Here is a 22,120-nt window from a genome sequence, read left to right on the forward strand (position 1 = left end):
TCCTCTAAGGCACCAACACAAAATGGAAGCAACTCAAAGATGATAAAGATGAATAAACTTGAAATATAAGAACAAAGCCACAGAAAAGCAAAAGCACAAGAGAGAATGTTTGAGTGAATGCTCTCAAGAATTCTATTACTGAAAACTGAAGTGATTTACAAATGAGGGGAAGAGACCTCTATTTATAGTTAGACCTCCCCAAATTCAAATCTACAAATTAAAGTACATCAACAACTAAGATTAAAAGCTATCTACAAATCAAACCTCTAATATTACAAAATCATATATTTTAAGATTACAAGTAAAATCTAAGATTGCATATCTTCAAAGATTCCGTTCCATAATTGTCACGCTTTGTAGATGGGCCTTCAATTCAATGCTACAGATTAAAGTCTATCAACGGCTAAAATTAAAAGCTATCTACAAATCAAATCTCTAAGATTACAAAATCTTATCTTCTAGGGTTACAAGTAATATCTAAGATTGCATATCTTCGAAGATTACATTCCATAATTATCATGCTTTGTAGATGAGCCTTCAATCTCTCCAAGCAACAGGTCAATTTAGTTGGGCCAAATGACATCCCTTGAACATGATGGATCACACAAATGTGTCATGGTTGCGAACTCCCATGTGCAACCCATGAAACTAGTGCCTCCTCCCAAGATCTAAAAGAACTCCTTGCCCAGTACTTATAATATACCCTCTCCTCCTGTCTTGTTGCTCAATCTCCCCAACTAGCAATCACTATTGCCACTGCTACCACTACCACTCCTTTAAATCAAGCCTTCCAGCAACAACCTTCTGGGTCCCAGAAACAAGTTTTTAAGGATTCAGGAAAAAATGCAACGTTTAGAAGAGCAATTTTTGCAATGGGAACGCCACTTCAAGGAGCAACAAGAACATCAACAACTCTTAGATCAACGGAATGCTCAAAATGAGCAGTTGATAGCTAAACTCTAAGTAGCCCGTGAAGTCCCCAAGAAAAACAATTTGATTCATCCAAACAATGAGGCTCAATCCATCATCTGTAGAGATCTTAAGCATTGCCACCCCAATGACCCACCCATTAATAATAATCAACTAGCTACCTCGCAACACACTCATGTCAACAATGTTTCTTTGGAAGAGCATATGAAGGTCCTTGAGATGGAAGTGTTATAAGAAGTAAAAGGGGGGTCAAAACAGACAAAACTTCTTAGAGTTACTCCAACGAGCCTCTTGCCCCACACTTGTTAACCTTCAACCACTCAACTTCCTTCAAGTTCCCCAAGGTTTCTTATAGTGGAGTAAGGAACCTGGAGGACCACCTAGCGTATTACAATAATCATATGAATATCATAGGTGCCTTTGACGCGATCAAATGCAATACCTTCTTTATTACTATTTCTCACATTGCTGGGCGTGGTATCTGTCCATTCCGAAGGATCTATCCACTCTTTTGATTAATTGGTCAATTTATTCATGAGCTGGCTCCTAACCAACAAGATACTACAGTAATCTCCTTCTTATCTTATGTTCATCCACCATCTATTTGTAAAATATATAGATTTTTTTTATATTGTTCATGTTCGTTTTACAAATCATGTTTTGAGTTTGAGGATGACCTAATAATGTTATTAGTAATATTCAAACTTACATTCTCCTTAAAAGTACGATATCTCCTAACTACATTCAACCCTTGTTAATTAAACTTTATATTGATTTGATTCAACTCTAATATATAATTGCTCATAAACACTAACAAAATTGATTTTTTTTTTTAAATTTCGAACCTTTGACTCGATCTGACCCTACCGATGCATAATCACAGTCTAACGGAACCCATCATGAAAATAAAATTCGTATGTTGGATTGACTATATGATCGAAAACCCCAAACCCTGACCTCAACCCTCACTGCCTCATTCACTGTCTAATTACTAAAAACGCCAAAACCCACCCCTCCAAAAACCTTTCCCTCCCATTCCTCTCTCTCTCTCTCTCTCTCTCTCTGTGCTTTTACTTCACCACCTTCTCCTTCAACTGATTCAACTCTCAAGGATCTAAAACCCTTAATAAACCCTCACTCTGCAGCTATGGCTTCAGGTAATTCCCTCACTCTTTCTTTCTTTTTATAATGTATCTGGGTTTTAAACTTGGGATTAATCCAAATCAGTCATGCTCTTCAAATTAAAAAAATTGCTTTCATTTGGTGTTTAGAGTTCAATGTTTCGTTTTTTTTTTCTCTTTTGGTGTTCTTGAATTCAACTAGCTATTAAGTTTCTAGGTCTTGTCTGTTTGATACCCAGATTTTGTTGGTTTGGAAGTTCTATGTAGGTATCATAGATCTGCCAAGTTTTAAGATTTTGAGATTCCTTTCTTTTTCTTTTTCTTTTTTTGAGAAATTGGAGAGATAAAATTGTGGGTCGTATCAGCGTGTGCTTATGTTTGTGCTTGAACTTTGAACTGAATTTTGTTCCCAAATAGAGTCTCATTCAGGTTTTGCTGGGAATAGTATTTTTAGAATGGTTTTAAGGCATCTGTTTGCTTGTCTTGTTTTCATTATCATTACTATTGTTGTTGTTATTATTATTTTTGAGCTAATTGGAGATGCAAGTTAGTTTGTATGAATGTACTCAATATCTGAGTTGTAGTTGCAGGGACTGTGTGTGAAATTCATAGTACAGCAAGTGAAATTTCTAGAAGGGGGACAGACGTCAATACAGAAAATTCTGATTTACATGTTACACTATACAAGAAGAGAAAGATATCTGCAATTTCTGATTTTTTGCCACATGTTATGAGAAGGATAGAGGAATCTTTACCCAGTTTACATTCCCCTGATTATTATATGGAGCCTTGCTTGGAAGATATGGTAAGAATGGAACGCTTGGAACCTGGTTATTGCAGCCGTGTTCCGGATTTTGTGGTTGGAAGATCTGGCTATGGGTGTGTAAAATTCTTTGGGAAAACTGATGTTAGAGGGTTGGATTTAGATCAAATTGTGAAATTCCATAGGCATGAGGTAATTGTATATGAAGATGAAAGCAATAAGCCCATGGTTGGTCAAGGCCTTAACAAAACTGCCGAGGTAACTTTGAAACTTCAGATTGAAAATTTAGGCTTGGAAAAGCAGGAAGTAGATAGTATTGTTAAGAAATTAAGACAGAGTATGAGGAGTCAAGGGGCACACTTCATTGCATTTGACCCTTCTAATGGTGAATGGAAATTCTTGGTTGACCATTTTAGCAGATTCGGGTTGAGTGAAGATGACGAGGAAGATATTATAATGGATGACGCAACAGGGGCTATACAAGATCCTGGGGTAATGAATGGTAGTGGGAATCCTGAGATTGATGAAGACATGCAACTGGATACTAATGGACCACTGCTTTCTCATTCTCTTCCTGCCCATCTTGGGCTGGACCCTGTTAAGATGAGAGAAATGAGGATGTTGATGTTTCCTGTTGAGGAAGAAGAGGACATTGAGGATTTTAGAGGAACAGGTTCTAATCAGAAGCAGGCCTTTGCTAAAGAATATATAAAGTCCTCTTTGCATAACTCTAGCCAGAGGATGCCCAATAGGACTAGCCCACATGTTGTACGGAAAACCCCTGTTGCTTTGCTTGAGTACAACTCTGGTACTTTTGATTCAAGCTCATGTGGAACTGTTCTGATGACACAAGAAAATAAGGGCTTGCCACTGAAGACAACAAAAAGGGAAGGTTTCAAGTTGGACATCAAACAAGAGACACCTGTCACTGGAAGCCATTCTCACAATATAGTTGATGCAGCATTGTTCATGGGTAGGTCATTTCGTGTAGGTTGGGGGCCAACTGGCATTCTTGTGCACTCTGGTGCACCTGTAGGTAGTAATGATGGCCAAAGAGTATTATCTTCTGTAATCAATGTAGAAAAAGTGGCAATTGATAAGGTAGTTAGAGATGAAAATAGCAAAGTAAAGAAAGAACTTGTTGACTTTGCTTTTGATGCTCCGTTGAATCTTCATAAAGCTCTAAATTATGAAGAAAAAGAAGTGGATGTTGGGTCCTTTCAGCTGAAGCTTCTGAAGGTTGTTTCTAATCGCTTAGAGCTTTCTGGCATTTGTAGGAGCTATATAGACATTATTGAGAGGCAGTTGGAGGTTCCTGGTTTATCTTCTTCTGCTCGCTTGGTTTTGATGCATCAAGTGATGGTGTGGGAATTGATTAAAGTTCTTTTCTCAGAGAGGGAAAATACTGGTCAACTGAAATCTATGGCTGCTGATAATGAGGAAGATATGATGCAAGATATCAAGGAAGGTCCTCCAGAAGTAGACCTGGAAGCACTTCCTCTTATTAGGAGAGCCGAGTTTAGTTGTTGGCTGCAAGAAAGTGTATGTCACCGTGTACAAGAAGAAGTAAGCTCTGTGAACGATTCAGGTTACTTGGAACACTTATTCTTTCTCTTGACTGGGCGACAACTAGATGCAGCTGTGGAGCTGGCAGCTTCTAAAGGAGATGTTAGATTGGCTTGTTTACTAAGCCAGGCTGGTGGATCAACAGTTAATCGTTCTGATGTTTCAAGACAGCTTGATATTTGGAGAATTAATGGTCTGGACTTCAATTTCATCGAGAAGGACAGGATTCGGCTTTATGAGTTGCTTGCTGGCAATATTCATGGTGCTTTGCATGGTATTAAGATTGACTGGAAGAGATTCCTAGGATTGTTAATGTGGTATCACCTACCCTCAGATACTGCTTTGCCTGTTGTGTTTCGAACTTATCAGCACCTTCTTGATGATGGAAAAGCTCCGTTTCCTGTTCCAATTTATATTGATGAAGGACCAGTTGAAGAGAATGCAAATTTGAGCAGAGTGGAAAGATTTGATCTTTCATACTATCTTATGCTTCTGCATGCCAGTGAAGAGAGTCAACTATGTTCTCTGAAGGCAATGTTTAGCACCTTCTCTTCAACACATGATCCCCTTGACTACCATATGATCTGGCATCAGCGGGCAATCTTGGAAGCTGTTGGTGCTTTCCATTCTAATGATCTTCAAGCACTTGACATGGGACTTGTATCCCAGTTACTATGTCAGGAGCAGTGTCACTGGGCTATCTATGTAGCCCTTCACATGCCCTACCGTGATGATTATCCTTACCTTCAAGCTACTCTTATTAGGGGAATTCTGTTCCAATATTGTGAATCTTGGAGTTCACAAGAATCACAGCGCCGATTTATTGAGGACTTGGGTATTCCTTTTCAGTGGTTGCATGAAGCTATGGTATGTTTTCTGTTTCTAGATGATTTTTTCTAGTTTTGTGTATCTGAAGCCTTTGTATTTTACTACTTGTTGGTCCAGCATGAGCGTCATTCCATGCTAACATTTGGAGCTTTGCTGGTACAATTAGATGCTCAATTTGGGTTAGATCCATCATTAATTTAGATTATGTGTATAATGGCAGAATATCAGCATCCTGGTTGAGTGGAATCTTCAAATCTCATACTTTGTTTTTTAAGATGAATTCCTTTCAGAATTCCTAGCCATGTTGACTTTGCTCTGCCACATGCTTGTATCTGTACCTGTGTCCATGTGGGGATGGGGAATTTATGTTTATGATAAGAGAGAAAGAGCTCTGAAAGGTTGGGTGGAATCTTTAAATATCATATTTTTTTCTTTTCAAGATTAACTCCTTTTAAATTACTAACAATCTGGATATGTCCTGCTGCATGCTTGTCACTGTATCTCTGACTATGTGTGGATGTATGATGTGAGAGAGAGCTCCTAAAGGTTCTTTGGAATTCAAGTGTTGTTTTCCAATTAAGAAAATTTCCCTCTTATGATACAGGCAGTTTATTACAATTACATTGGGGATTTGCCGAGGGCTCTTGAGCACTTTCTGGAATGTGAAAATTGGCAAAAGGCTCATTCTATTTTCATGACTTCAGTTGCTCATGCATTGTTCTTGTCTGGTATGATCTTATTGCAAATTAAGTAATTCATACGTGCCATATGACCTTTGTTATCCTGTTATTGTTTTTCTTTTCTAATGCCTCATTGATGTGACTTGAAACCAAATTCAAGGTCTCCCCCTTTCCCCCTTTTCTCTTCCTGTGAACATTAAAATAAATAATCTATAAAATTTATACTACATAAAAATTGATGTTAATGCGACCTACCAAATTTATATGGTTAAGACCTCAAAGGAATTGTGTATTATGGATATGGTGAAACACAATATAGCATAGCGGGACAGAATCACCTAGGAATCCTTTTTTCTCTACATACAAGCTACCTCTTTCCCACCTTTAAAATTTTCCATTTAGCCTTGTAAAACATTTACTGAAAGAAAGTCTAGATGCTGCTGGAAAGATGATGTTTGAAGGGGAAAAGAGCTTATTCTTGAAAACTTGAGAATGCTATTTAAGCTATACAATCAAGGGGGTTTAGCAATTCATTCTATGAATTTTCTGTTCGTATTGATGTATTTGAGAGCATAAAATCCCATGTCCATGCATTGATGTATTTCATCACATTGGAGGTGGGTGGCTCACTTAACTTGCTATTTTCAGACTCAGAGTCATGTAGTTATAGATGCTGATTACTACTAACTTCTAGGGTCAATCTTAGTTGTTTAAATTTGTTTCAAAAACCTGTTTTTTGGATATTCATGCTGGATTGAAGAATGTAGTGCACAATTTTGGATCACTGTAATAATTGATAAGTCTCAATACCATTGGTATAGTTAATCCAAGTCTTATTTTCTCTTCAATGCAGCCAAGGACTCAGAGGTATGGAGGATTGCCACGTCCATGGAGAACCACAAGTCTGAAATTGAAAATTGGGATTTGGGAGCTGGAATATATATTTCATTCTATGTGCTAAGAAGTTCATTCCAGGAGGATAACAATACTATGGCTGAACTTGTAAGAAACTCATGCAAATTTTCAAGGCCATAGAATCTAGATCTGAATATAAGCTAAAGTTTGTTGGATGCTTCATTTATTGGTGAACCATATCATTCCTGTTATTGTGAACACGGCTTCTTGGTTATGGGGTTGTGCTGAGTGCAGTCCTTACCTTGAGTCATGTTTTCCCTACTAAACTAGTTAATGGGGTGGCCACTATATGCGAAGTGTAGCAAGTCTAAAATACATGACTCTCCTTCAAATTTATGCCATAGTAACAAGAATGGATCTGCCTAGTTAAACCTAGGTTGCAGAGGCATTACCTTCATTTGCCCGAAGGGACTGGTGCAGTAGTGTGCTGCATGGTCTGTTTTAGGGGTTGGGGTGGGGGGTGAATTGTGTGTAATGGCTGTGGCTCACATACTCCTTTACCTTTGTTGCTTTTGGAAGAATTCGCTTGAAAGCTGCTTTGCTGTTTAGCTAAGTTGCATGCTAGGTGTTTATTTCTATTAACATAAATTATGGTTGAAATGCTTAAAGCTTGTCAGCTCAAAGAATATATTCTAATTGTGTCTCTGTGATTAAATCATGAGTTATTTTTCAACATTTGGAACTGGCTGGGATAATGATGATGCCGTTTTTTTCGTGATTTTATTTGTTCCACATTTCCCTATTAGATTTGTAATAGATTAAGCAATTGCACCCATAAGCTGTTGTTTTGTAAAATATCAGCGAACTTTATTTATTTCCTTTTAAAAGTGATGCTGGTGAACTTTTCAGGGTTCCCTCAACAGCAAAAATGCAGCTTGTAGAGACTTTCTTGGCTGTTTGAATGAGTCCTCAGCAGTTTGGGGTGGCAGGTTACATGTTGATGCTAGGTATTTTTGTTAATCTCTTTTATGAGTTTTAGTAATAAAAAAAATAGATTGATTGATCGTAACTGAATATAAAATGGAAATGATCACATGTCTAAGTTTTAATACAAAATTTCAGTTTGTGATGGCATTAAGTTTGACTGGTATTGACCAACATGAAAACACAAGGGGACTAGAACTAAACTAATAGTAGATACAGACAAGCTTAAGGAATTATTCCATCCATTTTAATCTTCCTGTAATTAAAAGAGGTGCAAACGGAGAGACTCAGTTTTGTATTATAATTGCACAATTGTGAAATTGTTAACTAGCTTAGCTATTAAATGGACTAAAGTGTACTCTGTTGTGTCGGAATTATCTTTCTGGGCTGGCTAATCCATATAAATACGTTCCTTTTTAATATATCCTGAAATAAAATGATATCTCCTGGTAGCTAGCTTATGTCTGCACTCTGCATAACAAGTTTTCATAATTTCAGCTTATTTCCCTCTTCTTCTTTTTTTCTTTTTTGGTGATATGTTATAGCTTATTCACATCTTAAATGGAAATTTGACACCAAAGCCTTCTTGTTCTTTGCCTTTCACATCTTCTCGTTAGCTGTAGTATGAAATTTGTCAAGTACCTAATCACAGAAGTGGGAAAATTATGAAGCTTAAATGATATTGAATTAATGTTCCTGCGATTGTCAGCTCATTTCATTGGAGCCCTTTCTTTTCATGGCTACTAGAATGATGTGCTATGGAATATGTTGGGTAAAAAAGGGGTTTAGTCATTGATATGTAGTTGTATTACTGTTTCTATTTTTCCATATTTGCATGAATTTTGGTGTAAATCAGATAGAAGTTACTACTTATCAACTTGAGAGCAACGTCTTCAATGCTTTCATCTGAGCTACAGCTCTAATAGGATCTGGTTTTTGGCATCAGTTAGTTGCTCTATGTGCCTGCTTACATCAATTAACTAGCTTAGTTGGTGGGTAGTGATTGGATATATGTGATGGTGCAGGGTGGCATATTCAAAGATGGCGGATGAGATATGCAATTTGTTGCTGTCAGATACAAGCGGAAGTCGGACGCATGATGAGCAGTTAAGCTGCTATGATACGGTGTTCAGTGCTCCCATTCCGGAAGACCTTCATTCGAGTCATTTACAGGATGCAGTTGCAGTTTTCACTTTCCAGCTTTCAGAAGTGTTGAGCTAAGGCTGTTCCTGCTCCTGTGTTGCTGATTTGGGATTTGGGATTTGGGATTAGTTTGGTTTGGGTGCACGTTGTTGTAACAGTTGGGCGTTAATTTCGTATCAGACTTCAAATTCCCAACTGTCAAGTTAATAGATATAATAAATTTTTATCTGAAGAAAATTATACCCCTTTATTTTTCTTGTCTTTGTGTGTTATAATTGTTTTTAACAGGGTAAAAAATAGTATAACATATTAATTATTATGTTATTGGTGTTAAAGAAAATCTTTAATTAAGCAATTTTTTTGGAATGAAAGCAAATACTAAAGAGTTTGAACAAATCCGATTAGCACCAAAATTCATGTAACACCAAGTATATACCTTTTACTTGTTAAGTGCAACATCAATATATTTAATCAAAGGAACACCCACCTTCTAGTTTTAAATGCAAAATATTTAATCAATTTAGGAATAAGAAATACCAACGACAAGATAGCCTTTCACCATACTCAAATTCACAAACATAGGAAGGCTCACCCAAAGTGCATCAGGTGGAATGTGCAATTTTGGAATACAGCAATACACATCCACATGGTTGAAATGAAACTTCGAAGTTATTCCATCCCAATTTACTACTACAACTAATATGGGCATGAAATACATTTTTGTTTTAATAAAGAAATACAAACTACAGGGGAGGCTTATTAAAAATAAAAAATCCTTGGATCACTCACTCTAGTCTAACCTTTTTCCATATCTTTCTCATCTTTTCTTTGTTTCTCTCAATTTTTTCTTCTTTCTTAGGCATCATCTTAATCTAATAATTCAGTTTTTTTTAGTTCAAAATATTAAAAATGAAATTTGCTTTAGCTTAAGAGCCGAAATTCAAATAAAAAAATTGGCTTTATCTCAAACTCAAGCTTCTTATTGCTTATTCTCAACTCAGCTCAAGAATATGTAAAACCTATAGAAGATAAAACCAACCAACTTTTGCCTTGACCACTAGGGATGGACGCATTTCATAGTACAAGACGTCAAACTTTATTCAAAATAACAACAGACATGAGCAGGACAAAAGCTACATTGAGACAGAACCATGCTTGTAACTTAGCAACGTACAACGGTGGGTTTGTAGTCAAATACAATGACCTTGTCCAAGCTGGGGAGAAACAGATTTGCAAACTCCACGTGAGCAGGATGAGCTATATACTCAGCAATCCCCTCTGTGCTTTCAAATGTGGATTCAAACACATGAGTGAACCCTTGATGCAGGTTCTCAATACTAACATCCTTCCCCCTGTCATCATGGAATTGATTTTGCCCAAAGGCAGGATCAGAAATGGGTTGTTTTCCTACTGTTTTGTAAATCAACACATGAAGATTGAATCCTCTGGGTTATCAAATTACAACTAGAAAAAGGGCTAGTATTATCATTTAAAATATCCATCAGTTTTAAGCCTCAAACTAAAACCACGGATCCATCACCAAGAAGTGGATCTCAAAATTACTTATATATAATGATACCCAGATCTAAAAGAAAAGAAAGGTATGAATGAAGCAAAAAGGGATAACATACCAGTGGAAAGCTTTCATGGGGTGAATGAGATTAACAAGATTGGCATAGCCTTTGATGAGTTCCTCAATCTTCTCAGGTGGGATTTCATCTTTGAACTTTGCCAACAATATGTGCTTCACTACTCCTTTTGCTTCCTCCATCAGTCTCACTTCTCTCAACGCCAATCAGCTATTTTGACAGACAGAACTGGGCTACCAATTTGAAACCCAATAAAAATAGGCTTTTTTATGAAACTAACATAAACAAATTAATTAATTACGTAAATAACCTTTTTTTTTATAAAATACGTAAATAACCTAAAATCTATAGTAAAAGTTGGTGGAGTCAAAGTATTTGGCGTCACCAACATGCCATGTTAGCAATCAAGATAAGAAAATCAATTTTTTAGTGGAACTATGTACAATGGCACCACCTGTATAAATATTAGGAAAATACTGCGATTTTTGAAAAAATTAGGGACTTTAAACAAAAAAAAATTTTTCTAGTGGAGCCAAATAATTTGGCGCCACTAGATTCCAATGCCTCCGCTACTTTTTGTTTTCTTTATTTGTTTATTATTTGTTTTTTTATTTGTTTATTATTATTTTTATAATATTTTATGTATCTTTTTTTTTGTAGAGCCAATTTAAATGGTGTCACCTGTACTTTTTTTTAAATTTATTTTTTTATATTTAAATTTTTTTAAAAAATAATATTTTATTTGGTGAAATCATTCTATTTGGCGTGGCCAAATTTGTATATATAAGTCTCTCAATGACACATGAATATGAGTTGAAAGAAAAAAATTTACTTATACTTTGTTAGAGGTTGAATGGGAAAGATATGAGAAGCCTTCTTTGTTTTTTTATGTATTTTTTTTTAATTTGAAGGTATGTTTTGTTTAACGATAATCCGGTGGAGCTTTGACACCGGTAAATTTAATGGTTACTTTCGAATGCCAATTATTTATTTGGAAACGGGTTCAAATTGGTTATGTAAGTGTTTTCGTTGGTTGTGGTAAGACGATAACGGGTTCAAAATGATTATGCAACCAACAAGTAGATTATTTGGGATTCCCTAGGTTAATGGGATGTTTGAAGGTTAAAAGGAATCCTAAATTGAACCGCACAGGTGAGATCATCAATATCGGCAGCATTCGAGCTACAATTTAATAACATTGAGAAAGTCGCTTTTGTTACGGTTAAACAATTTATTTTTCAATTTGTAAGATAGAATGATGTCAGTTTTGAACAAAATTGTTTAATTATATTTTGTTTGTAAGACACAATATTGTTAGTCTTGAAAAAAATTGTTTATTTATTTTTAGTATTGAGAAAGTTGTTCGTGTTGTAAAATGATATATTGTAAGTTAAGTGAAACTATTTAGAATGTTTGAAATGTAAATTTATATTTTGTAAAATATATTTTTGAATAATGTAAATTGATAGTTATTTTATGAAATATAATTTTCATATAAATAATTTATGTAATGTGAAATCAAGAAAATTAAGGGACATTCTTAATAGAAATAAAAAATGGAGAACCAAAAATAAAATAAAATGAGAGAAAAAAATGAAAGTTGAATTGATTGGAAAAAATAAAAATAATTTATTTGTTAAAAAATTATGTCTCTTTTTAAAAATATATTAAAGAATTAAAATATATATTATGACTGATCACATCATGTCAGTGGCGTCAGTAATGTGATTAATCAATAAGTTTATAATGTTAATAATTGCTAGTTTAAAAAAAATAGAAAGGAGAAGAAGAAATGCCTCAATTTAAGAAGGAGGGTTTTGGTCCCCATTCAAATATTTTGTATTTTGTAGAAGAGAATGAAGAAAGGAGAAAAAAAATTGTAAGGTATAATATAGTTTGTATTTTATATTTTATATTTTATAGTTATTGTAATATAATAATTAATTATATTTAATTTATGTAATTTTTTTAAAATTATGCAGATATCAAAATGTCTTCTCGAGTAAATACGGATCACACTTCATCGAGGATCAACGAAATAGTAAAATTAATTATAAATTAAATAAAAAATTTTCGTTTTAGTTTCTCGTTTTTTTCTTGCTCAATGCTATTTTGCTCAACGTGTTTTAATTGCACGAAATTGATCTCTATTTGGTTATTATTAACCCTTTTTAACTCCTTTTTGCATGAAATTGATCTTTACATGTTAATAATAATTTTTTTTTTAATTTATGGCACATTCATAAATTTATTAAATTTTTTAATATGATGACCTTTCTGCTTAATTTTGCATTGTTGTTGTGCTTGGTTCCATTTGTGGGGTGCAAAAAAGTTACATTTTCCACTAATTTGACACCACCTAAATAAAAATTAAAAATCGCATTCACATGAGAAAACTAGGAATATATATTAATTTAGCTTAACTAATCTATGATAATCAAATTGAATCAAGCTCGAAATTATTAGAGTTACGATTAAATTTATCTTTAACGAATGGATATTTTTTTATAAAAGTTCTCCTATGTAAGATAAATTTTGAGTTTGAATATGTCTGGTTTATATTATATGTAAAACTCAATGTATTATTATAGATATCGATGGTTGCCTTTTGTTTTAATGCTTAACTATGATGAGGATATAACAATTGAGAATTAATGGTAAGCTTCAAAGAGATTTGGAAATCACATTTGATTTCTACGTGTTATTATTAATATTTATGGCAAATCTTCGTTCTATTATTAATATTTTATTACTCATTTAAGTTAACTTAAATAAAAAAATACTTAGAATGGCTATGTTGGTATAATATAAGTGTGATGTTTTTGTTTTCTCTAGCTTTCAGTTTTACTCTTCAATATATAATTTTATGTTTAAATTATATAGACAATTGATTTATCACATTTTTATAAAGATTTTACCATATATGATGGGTATCGTGTAACGACCCGATAGTCACGGGTGTCGGAAAGTGCATTTCTGAGATTCCGTTCTCGTAAATCAAACTCATAAATATTTATTAAAAATAAATATTTATGAAGTTAGTTGTGTAGTTAATTAGTTTTTGGGTAAGTGAATTTGCATAAATTAAGAGTAATTAGGTATATATATTATATATTATAAATGAGGGGCATAAGGTGTATGTTATTATAAAATTTATAGTTAAAAATATATATTATAATATTATAATATATTTAGTTAAGTATATATATTATATATTATATATTATAAATGAATGAATAAAAAAAGAAAAGAAAAAGAAAGCCAACGAAACAGAAAGAAAAGAAAGAAAAGAAAAATAGAAAGAAAGAAGGAGAAAGACACAAAGCTAGGGTTTCAAATTGTTCAAAGCTCAATTGGTTAGTCAATTTAGTCCATTTTTATAATTTTTATGTTTTTGGAATTCCGGTGTTAAATACTACCCGACCCATGTTGAAATTTTAGAAATTATTGAGTTTTTAATTGTTGTCCATGTTGAATAATTTTAGTATTAGGGACTAAATTGATATATTTTTAAGCTAGAAATGAAAAAGGATTAAATTGTAGAACAAATAGTAAATTTTGTGAAAGAAGGTCTAAATTGTGAAAATTTGAAATTTAGGAATTTATGTGAAAATAGGGAGTTAGATTTAGTCTAAAGTGGAATTTGCATGAAAATAAAGAATTAAATGTTAAGAATAAAAGTTAGTCTCGGTTTAGGGACTAAATTGGAAATTAGGAAATATTTGAGTAAAAATTGAAATATTCAATATGAACTTGAATTGTGTTGTATTGATGAATTTTAATTGTTTTAATTCCGTAGCTAACGTCGTACTGAAACCCTTGACTAAAAAGGAGAAAGATAAAATCGACGAGGAATAGCTCGGAATTTCTAGTTCGTATTTCTATAATCCGAACTTAGTTGTTAATTATTATAATTCAATTTATTATATATGGTAAGTGCTAAGTAGAGAATTATTGTGTTTTGCAATTGAAATGGATTGATTTAGTATGTGATGAAATTACTGAATTTATATTGATTGAATTGGTATATATATATTGAATATATTGATTATTTGAATTGAAATGAATATTGGTTGTTTTTTATTTGTGAAATTAAACCCTATTAACTGTATCGGGCTGAGTCGGATATAGATGACATGCCATAGGATTGGAAGAGTTCAGGGATTTCTTCGACTTCGAGTCGATGAGATACTGGGTGTCAATTTACTACTTCGACCTAATTCGATGAGGCACCGGGTGCCAATTTACTTCGGTTTAGCCGATGAGACACTGGGAGTCAACTTATTACTTTGAATTATCCGATAAGGCACTGGGTGCCAAACTAGTGTTTTTTGGTTGGATCCGTGTATACGTCCGAGTCCAAGTCGTGTTTATAGGGGTAAATGAATAATAAAGTTTTATGATTGATATTGAAATGACATAGTATGAGAAATGGAAGTGAAATAGTGAATTGAAAATAGAATGTGAAATATGTTGCAAATATATGGAATATATGAGTTATATATTGAATATGGAATGGATAATGCAATTTTATAATGAAATGTGAAATAAATTGTGAAAAACTATTTATATAGCAAGTATGTGAATTGAGATATTTGTGAAACAAATGAAATATGATATGGTTGTTGTAATAATTAAATATTAATATGTGTTTATATTTCAATCATACATTTGTAATTTCTTATTTTAAAATATTCAGATTATAGAAATACCACTGAGTTTTTACTCAGCGTACGGTTTTATTTTACGTGCGCAGGTTAGGTACTTAATTTTGATCGCCGATTCAGCATCCAATAATGGTCCCGAACTCAAACGTGGTGATCCTTTTGTGTCAGCATGTACCTAAGGTGTCTAATTAATAGTTATTTTGTGGATTGAATGTAAATGAGGTTAAAAGTTTAATATTGGTTTGGTATATATATACATGTGTTGTTTTTGAAGCTTTATTATGGCATATTAATTTGGTGTTTAAGTGTTCATAAGTTAGGTAAAATAGATTAAATTAGGTATGTTTATAATTTGGACTTGAATGATATTTTGATGATATCATTGAGGTATCAATGAGGGTACATTGGTAGGCACCTAGGATGATTGTTTTGACATGTTTTGGATGTGTTTGATCGTGTTCTGATTTGGTTGAACGATTGATTTTTGAGTTGATTAGTGTCCAAGCTTGCAGGGAATGGTAAACTTGTTGTTTAATGCACATTTTGAGTCTACACGACTAGACATATGGGCTTGCGACTGGGTCGTGTGAGACACACAGCTAGTATACGGGCGTGCGAGGCCATTTCAAAAGGGCACACGATATGGCACACGAGCATGTGACTTGGCCTTGTGACCCAAGTCAAAGAGTTACACAGGTATAGACACGGGCTGGGACACGGATGTGTGTCCCTATTTCAAATACCTACACAGCATGAGACACGAGAGTGTCTCCTGACCGTGTGAGTTACACGGCCTGACCACACGGCCGTGTGAACCCTGCAGCTTTTAAATATTTTATTATTTTTCAAAAAATTCTCTAAGTTTCCAAATCAGTCCCAATTTGTTTCTAACATGTATTTTGGGCCTCGATGGCTCAAATAAGGGACAACATGTATGAGTTTGATTGGATTTGACTTGATTAATGTATGATATGAAATGCTTAAAATTATGTCTGTTTGATCGGTAATGCTCTGAAACCCTATTTTGACGACGGATGTGGGTTAGGAGTGTTACATTTATTGGTATCAGAGCTTTGCAGGTTTAACCGATTCTCGAACTAAATTGAGCTTGGAATTGAGTTTAGAGGTATATGTCATAATTGAGTCAAATTGAGTCGGGATTTGGATCCTGATATATATATTTGTTTTTGTTTTATAGTTGAAAATGTCAGATGATTATAATGATGATATTGATTAAGAAATATATACCGGAGATGGTGTCTCCAATGAGTTAGATGAAATCGAATCGGAAAATCCAATTCAATCCAGTTAGTACTCAACAACCTAATGTTGAACGAGGTAATATTGGGGAAAGAGATGATTCACAATTACTTAGAGCTATTGCTGATGCTCTTCAGTGAGTGGCGGGAACCACATCCGCTACGACATCTACCCCTACTATTCTTCGAGCTCTGATAAAATAATTGCGAAAATATGGAGCAATTGAATTTTTGGAATTGAAAGGAGTTGATCCTTCCGCAACTGAAATTTGGATTGAATCTACTAAACATATTTTGCAACAACTTGAATGCGACCCGCATGAAAGTTTAATATGTGTTGTTTCTCTACTGCAATGAGAAGCATATACCTGGTGGCAGTCAGTGACACGTCATGTACCCGCAGATCAGTTAAATTAGGAATTCTTTCAAAAAGAATTTCAAAAGAAATATGTTGGTGAACTGCATATCGAAGATAGAAAACAAGAGTTTTTTATGCTAAAATAAAGTGAAATGTCTGTAGTTGATTACGAACGAGAATTTTCGCGACTTAGCAGGCATGTTGTAACACCCCCAACCCGTATCCCTCGCCGGAACCGAGTTACGGAGCATTACTAGAGATTACAAATCACACAGACAGAAATCTCAAACATTTTATATCATCAAAACAAGTCATCAAGCATCGTTTTAATTATAGATCTTATAACTTCATTTACAATCAAACCACAAAATAACTAATATTTAGACACTCTAGGTACATGCCGACACAAAGAAATAAACATCACCATATTTGAGTTTGGGATTGTTGTTGGATGCTGAATCAGCGATCAAACTTGTGTACTTAACCTGCGCACGGAAACAAACCGTACGCTGAGTATAAACTCAGTATTATTTCTATAATTTAAATATTTAAAAAAATAGAACAATAAAATAAAATATGTATAATAAAATGTTAAGCACAATTGAACATTTACAATCACACAATACTCGATTTTCATCACTTGCTATATATAATACCTTTCTATAATTTATTCACATATCATTTAAACAATGGCACTATCCATTCCATAATCAATTTATGAGTATATAACTCGTGTATTCCATGTATTTACAACACATTTCACATTCTATTTTCAGTTTACTATCTCATATTCTTATTCTTAGCCCAAAGTAGTTTTATAGAACACACCGGATATACGGAAAAAATACAGAGGTGCATTTTTATGCACTAATGAACAGAGAGCACTGAAGTGCTATACAGAGAGCACAGATGTGCTAAACAGAGAGCACTGACGTGCTAGTAATCAGAGAGCACTAACGTGCTAATAATCAGAGAGCACTGATGTGCTAATAATCAGAGAGCACCAACGTGCTAATATTCAGAGAGCGCGCTAAAGTTCTTTAATGGCATGCCACTAATATTCTAGTAGTTCTAAATTCCATCTACTTGGGCATTAAGGCTGAATTTTATACATATCAAAAATAATTCAATTATCATATTTGCACAATTTCACATTTACACATATATTCATAATATATATTCCACTTTAATTCAACCAATATAATTTCATCACATATCAAGACAATCCATTTCAATTGTAAAATACAATAATTCTCACCTCAATCATTTACTATAACATTTAATAAAAATACAACAATTAATAATTAAATTCGGATTATAGAAATACAAACCAGGAATTTCGAGCTATTCGATGTCGACTATATTTTTCCCTTTTTTAGTCGAGAATCCGATACGACGCTAGCTACGGAATTAAAACAATTAAAAATCATCAATACAACACCATTCAATCTCACATTAAATATTTCAATTTTTACTCAGTATTTTCCTAAATTCCAATTTAGTCCCTAAACCGAGACTAATTTTTATTCTCAAAACTAATTTCATATTTTCATTTCATTCCCACTTTAAACTAATTTAACTCTCTAATTTCACCATAAATCCTTAATTTTGAAATAATCTCAATTTAGTCCCTATTAATTCAAAACCTATAATTTATTTTACAAATCAACCCTTTACTAACTTCTAACTTGAAATTCAATCAATTTAACCCCTAATTCGTCAACTAACTCAACATAACTCATGTCTAAAAATCAACTATCTTTCAAAATTTCAACATAAACGATGAAATATTTTGTTCTAGAACTCCAAAACTCAAAATTACAAGAAAATGAATTAAATTGACTTACCAATTGAGCTTGAAACTTCAAAACCCCAAATTTTCCTTTTTCTTTTCTTTCTTTCTTTCTCCCATCTTTCTTCTCTATTTTCGTTTTTCAATTCTGTTTCAATTATCTTTTCTATCCTTTATTTCTTTTATAATATAATATAATATAATATAATATATAACTTAACTTTTAAGTAATATTATTATAATAATAATATATTTTAACTTTAATTTTTTTTAAATCTACTTATGCCGCCTCAACTTTAGAAAAAGGCATAATTTCCTATTTGGTCCTTTTAAATTTTTTTAATATTTAATTAAACTTTCATCTCTATTGCAATTTAATCCCTTTTAATCAATTAACCATCGAAACGTTAAAATTTCTTAACGAAACTTTTATACTACCCTAATGACACTTCGTAAATATTTATAAAAATATTTACAGCTTAGTTTATAATATCGAGGTCTCGATGCCTCGTTTTCGACCCAATTTACCTAATAATTTCTTTTGAATCACAAAATTCACTAATTCAAAAATATTTCTAAAATCACGCTTAACTTATAATTATTAATTAATAAATTTTTCTAACTTTTTCATCGAATTTAGTGATCTCAAATCACTGTTCTGACACTACTGAAAATTGGGCTGTTACATATGCTGTTAAGTTTGTGCCGACTAAAATTGACAGTTGTAAGCGATTTTTGCATAGGTTACGCGATGAGTTTTGAGTACGATTAGTATCGCATAGAATTACTGAGGAGCTCGACCCAGAGGATCAACATATGGCGGAGCCCGACTCGGAGGACCAACCCTTAAACACATCGGACCAATGGGTAGGCGCTTTTTATGATGGGTCGCAAAGCAGTTCATATCACCCCAACGTCCACCCCGTCAACGGAAGCCCGTAAACCGCTATACCCCAAACGACGATACCACTCTCGGTTCATTCCAATTTTGATACATGTAAATTTCAAATGTTATGTAATATTTTTGTATTGGTTTATAATTCCACAACTTATGTATTAGTCTTTTTTGTATAACTTATAATATCTTTTAAAGTATTAAAAGTTGCAGCGGTTAATTTTAAATAAAAGCTTAACACTAAACAATACAAAATTTATTTCCACAAGACCATAAAATGCAAACATCGGGTACAACATTTAATTTCCTTCAAACCATGAAGATTGACAAGTATAGACGTTTCCATGGGGACACTTGCTCTGATTGTGGCCAACTATTTTACATATGGTGCAATACTTTGGATCGACTTGTTTTCTAATATCTATGTCATTCTAAATCCTCATTGTTGTCGGTCGACCTTTAACTTTCCTACGTGGTGACCGATCTGGAAACATCTCGAACGCAGGCGGTTACACTTCCCATGTCGATACATCCCTTAATACGGGAAACTCGTTACCCTAAATACGCAATGTACGTTCAAGCGTGTACACATCGTCAATATATTGTTCGACATTTAAATTGTAGGTAGCACATGCTGCAACCACATGCGAACACGAGTACCGTAGTGTTTGGAACATCCCGTACTCACACCGCCTGTTTCGGATATCAACTCCATAGAACCGTGGTAGGATCCCCGACCAACAATCGATGTACCTGTCACTTGAAAAGTTTCCAAGTTTTGGGAATATAGTTCTGCATTCATCGACCTGGCCCTTTGAGCATTATCTTTCATGTCATCCCTAATATCTTCGACGTGCACGTGTCCTGCCTTCAAATATTTTTACTTGTTTCAACCTTATTTTTGGCATTAAAGTTGCTAGCCTGTAAAATATGGCTGAAAAAACCGTTGAAATTGGAAAGTGATGCGTACGCCTCAAGACGGAGTTCATGGTCTCAACGAGGTTGATCGTTATATGATTGTATCGGTACCCTTGTCAAAACATTGATCCCATTGCCACAACTTCATGCTACCCAACCACTGTCTGAGAGAAGGTTTAGACCCTATCATATCAGTCTCTAACCTCGCCAACTTATGTTTGAATCGGTGTGCTTCCAGCTCGTACCCTACGTATGTATTCCGATAAAATATGTTACCATCCCAATTAGGAAATGGACTCGAAATATTTACAAATACGAATTTAAATATGATATTTTTACCCATGTTCATGATTTGTTTGCGTCAATCTTTGTTCTTGTACTCATTGTAGAAGTTGACATCGATGTGACGAATACAGTAGACGAACCTCCATAAAACCTCGGATTACCGGATCGCAGCAACAAGGCCTTTCGATCTGTTGAAGATAATACATATGTTGTCTTGCCTGACAACATGCCTCTGTAAGTTTTGAGTGAAATATGCCCACGATTCGGAGTTCTTTGACCCCACGATGGGGAAAGCGATCAATAGTACATTTCTGTTACCGTCTTGTGCAACCACAATCAGATGTATATGCATGTATTTTCCATAAAGCCACGTTCCATCAACCTGCACTAGCGGTTTACAGTGGGAGAAGGCTCTAACACATGGATTGAAAGTACAGAATAATCGATGGAAAACTTTTCTCCCCAGTTCCAATTGTTCATTCGGGCCTTTATAAGGCAATGTTTGCAAGTCCACGACAGTTCCTGGGATATACTCCACCATCGCTGAAATCTAACCTTGAAATTCATTGTATGACTCATCCCAGTCGTCGTACAATTGTCGCATGGCCATTTGTTTCTCCCAACACGCTTTCCTGTACGACACTCTGTATTGAAATTGGGCTTGCATGTTCGCAATCAATGTCGACATATGAATGATTGAGCTATCTTTCACTAATGACATTATGCAGTTGCAAGTACTTTTGGCATCCAATTTTCGGTGGTCTTGAGGCATACGTGCGGTAGTGCATGTATGACGCCCTTCTAATTTTTGTATTTGCCACTGTTGAGTCCTCTGTATAAATACAACCCGAACCCGTCAATCACACCCCTCGCCAGCTCTCTAACATTCTCCAACATATAATGTCAGTGTAGACTTGGCCAACGAATAACTCTTCTAACTGCGAATTTGATGCCAATCTATGAGCAAGTACTATGTCGGAGCACTTAGGGAACTTGGATACATGAGCTGCATCTGGATCTACGTTCAACATGTCGTCCCCAGGTTCATTTAGTAAAATAATGCACGACTCGGGTTACAAAATGAAGGGCCATGATCATCTTCAACCTCCTCCTGGCCTTCATCGTCGATATCGTCCGGAACCTCATCAACATCAAGGTCACTAAAATCTTCAATATCCTGATCAGAATCTTCACCATTTTTGGTCCTTTCTCCGATGTCTGCCTCTGTGCTTATTATCACCTCCGGATGTTTTTGTAGGCGAGGACCGGGGGTAGGGTTGTTATACGAACTCCCACCATAATTTGGATTTTTGGGTATCTATGATGTCCCTTCATATTCTAACTGGTCTGTCCATTCGACATTAAGATCAAAGTCAAATCCGCAATGTTGACTTATTGGACTAACATTCTCAACAGGCTCTAAGTCCACTAACTCAGCAAATAACTCAACTGGTTGGGGGTTCTCACTCCCAGTCAACCACCATATT

The 22,120-nt window shown here is 34.4% G+C and overlaps 2 protein-coding genes and 1 long non-coding RNA gene across 5 annotated transcripts; 1 reads left to right on the forward strand and 2 right to left on the reverse strand.

Moving 5' to 3' along the window:
* The first annotated feature begins 1,865 nt into the window (after nt 1-1,865).
* On the forward strand, nt 1,866-9,120 carry LOC105776688 (nuclear pore complex protein NUP96). Of its 3 annotated transcripts, none has more exons than XM_012599531.2 (6): nt 1,871-2,087; nt 2,636-5,247; nt 5,813-5,936; nt 6,742-6,890; nt 7,653-7,750; nt 8,753-9,120. In XM_012599531.2, the coding sequence occupies exons 1-6, from the start codon at nt 2,078-2,080 to the stop codon at nt 8,946-8,948; spliced, it is 3,189 nt and encodes a 1,062-aa protein (XP_012454985.2). In that variant the 5' UTR covers nt 1,871-2,077; the 3' UTR covers nt 8,949-9,120. The 3 variants fall into 3 exon arrangements, with proteins under 3 accessions (XP_052477825.1, XP_012454985.2, XP_012454987.2); XM_012599533.2 differs by having other exon boundaries at nt 2,642-5,247; XM_052621865.1 differs by lacking the exons at nt 5,813-5,936; nt 6,742-6,890; nt 7,653-7,750; nt 8,753-9,120 and adding an exon at nt 5,429-5,749 and having other exon boundaries at nt 1,866-2,087.
* Nucleotides 9,121-9,828: 708 nt separating this feature from the next.
* LOC105776689 (stress-response A/B barrel domain-containing protein HS1) lies at nt 9,829-10,699 on the reverse strand. The gene is made up of 2 exons (XM_012599534.2): nt 10,502-10,699; nt 9,829-10,222 (listed from the first exon to the last, which is right to left on the reverse strand). Exons 1-2 carry the CDS (start codon nt 10,639-10,641, stop codon nt 10,033-10,035), a joined length of 330 nt encoding a protein of 109 aa, XP_012454988.1. The 5' UTR covers nt 10,642-10,699; the 3' UTR covers nt 9,829-10,032.
* A 6,292-nt stretch (nt 10,700-16,991) lies between these two features.
* On the reverse strand, nt 16,992-18,680 carry LOC128033796 (uncharacterized). The gene is made up of 3 exons (XR_008189868.1): nt 18,591-18,680; nt 18,075-18,145; nt 16,992-17,228 (listed from the first exon to the last, which is right to left on the reverse strand). It is a non-coding gene; the product is annotated as an uncharacterized LOC128033796 (long non-coding RNA).
* Nucleotides 18,681-22,120: the final 3,440 nt, after the last annotated feature.

The sequence above is a fragment of the Gossypium raimondii genome, chromosome 10 (genome assembly GCF_025698545.1).
Source record: "Gossypium raimondii isolate GPD5lz chromosome 10, ASM2569854v1, whole genome shotgun sequence".
Taxonomy (NCBI): domain Eukaryota; kingdom Viridiplantae; phylum Streptophyta; class Magnoliopsida; order Malvales; family Malvaceae; genus Gossypium; species Gossypium raimondii.

Coding starts and splice junctions, on each gene's coding strand:
- LOC105776688 (XM_012599531.2), top strand. Junction 5,248..5,812: donor AGTGGTTGCATGAAGCTATG/GTATGTTTTCTG, acceptor CTTATGATACAG/GCAGTTTATTACAATTACAT. Junction 7,751..8,752: donor AGGTTACATGTTGATGCTAG/GTATTTTTGTTA, acceptor GTGATGGTGCAG/GGTGGCATATTCAAAGATGG.
- LOC105776689 (XM_012599534.2), bottom strand. CDS start 10,641: ATGGAGGAAGCAAAAGGAGTAGTGAAGCACATATTGTTGGCAAAGTTC. Junction 10,223..10,501: donor CCCATGAAAGCTTTCCACTG/GTATGTTATCCC, acceptor CCATGATGACAG/GGGGAAGGATGTTAGTATTG.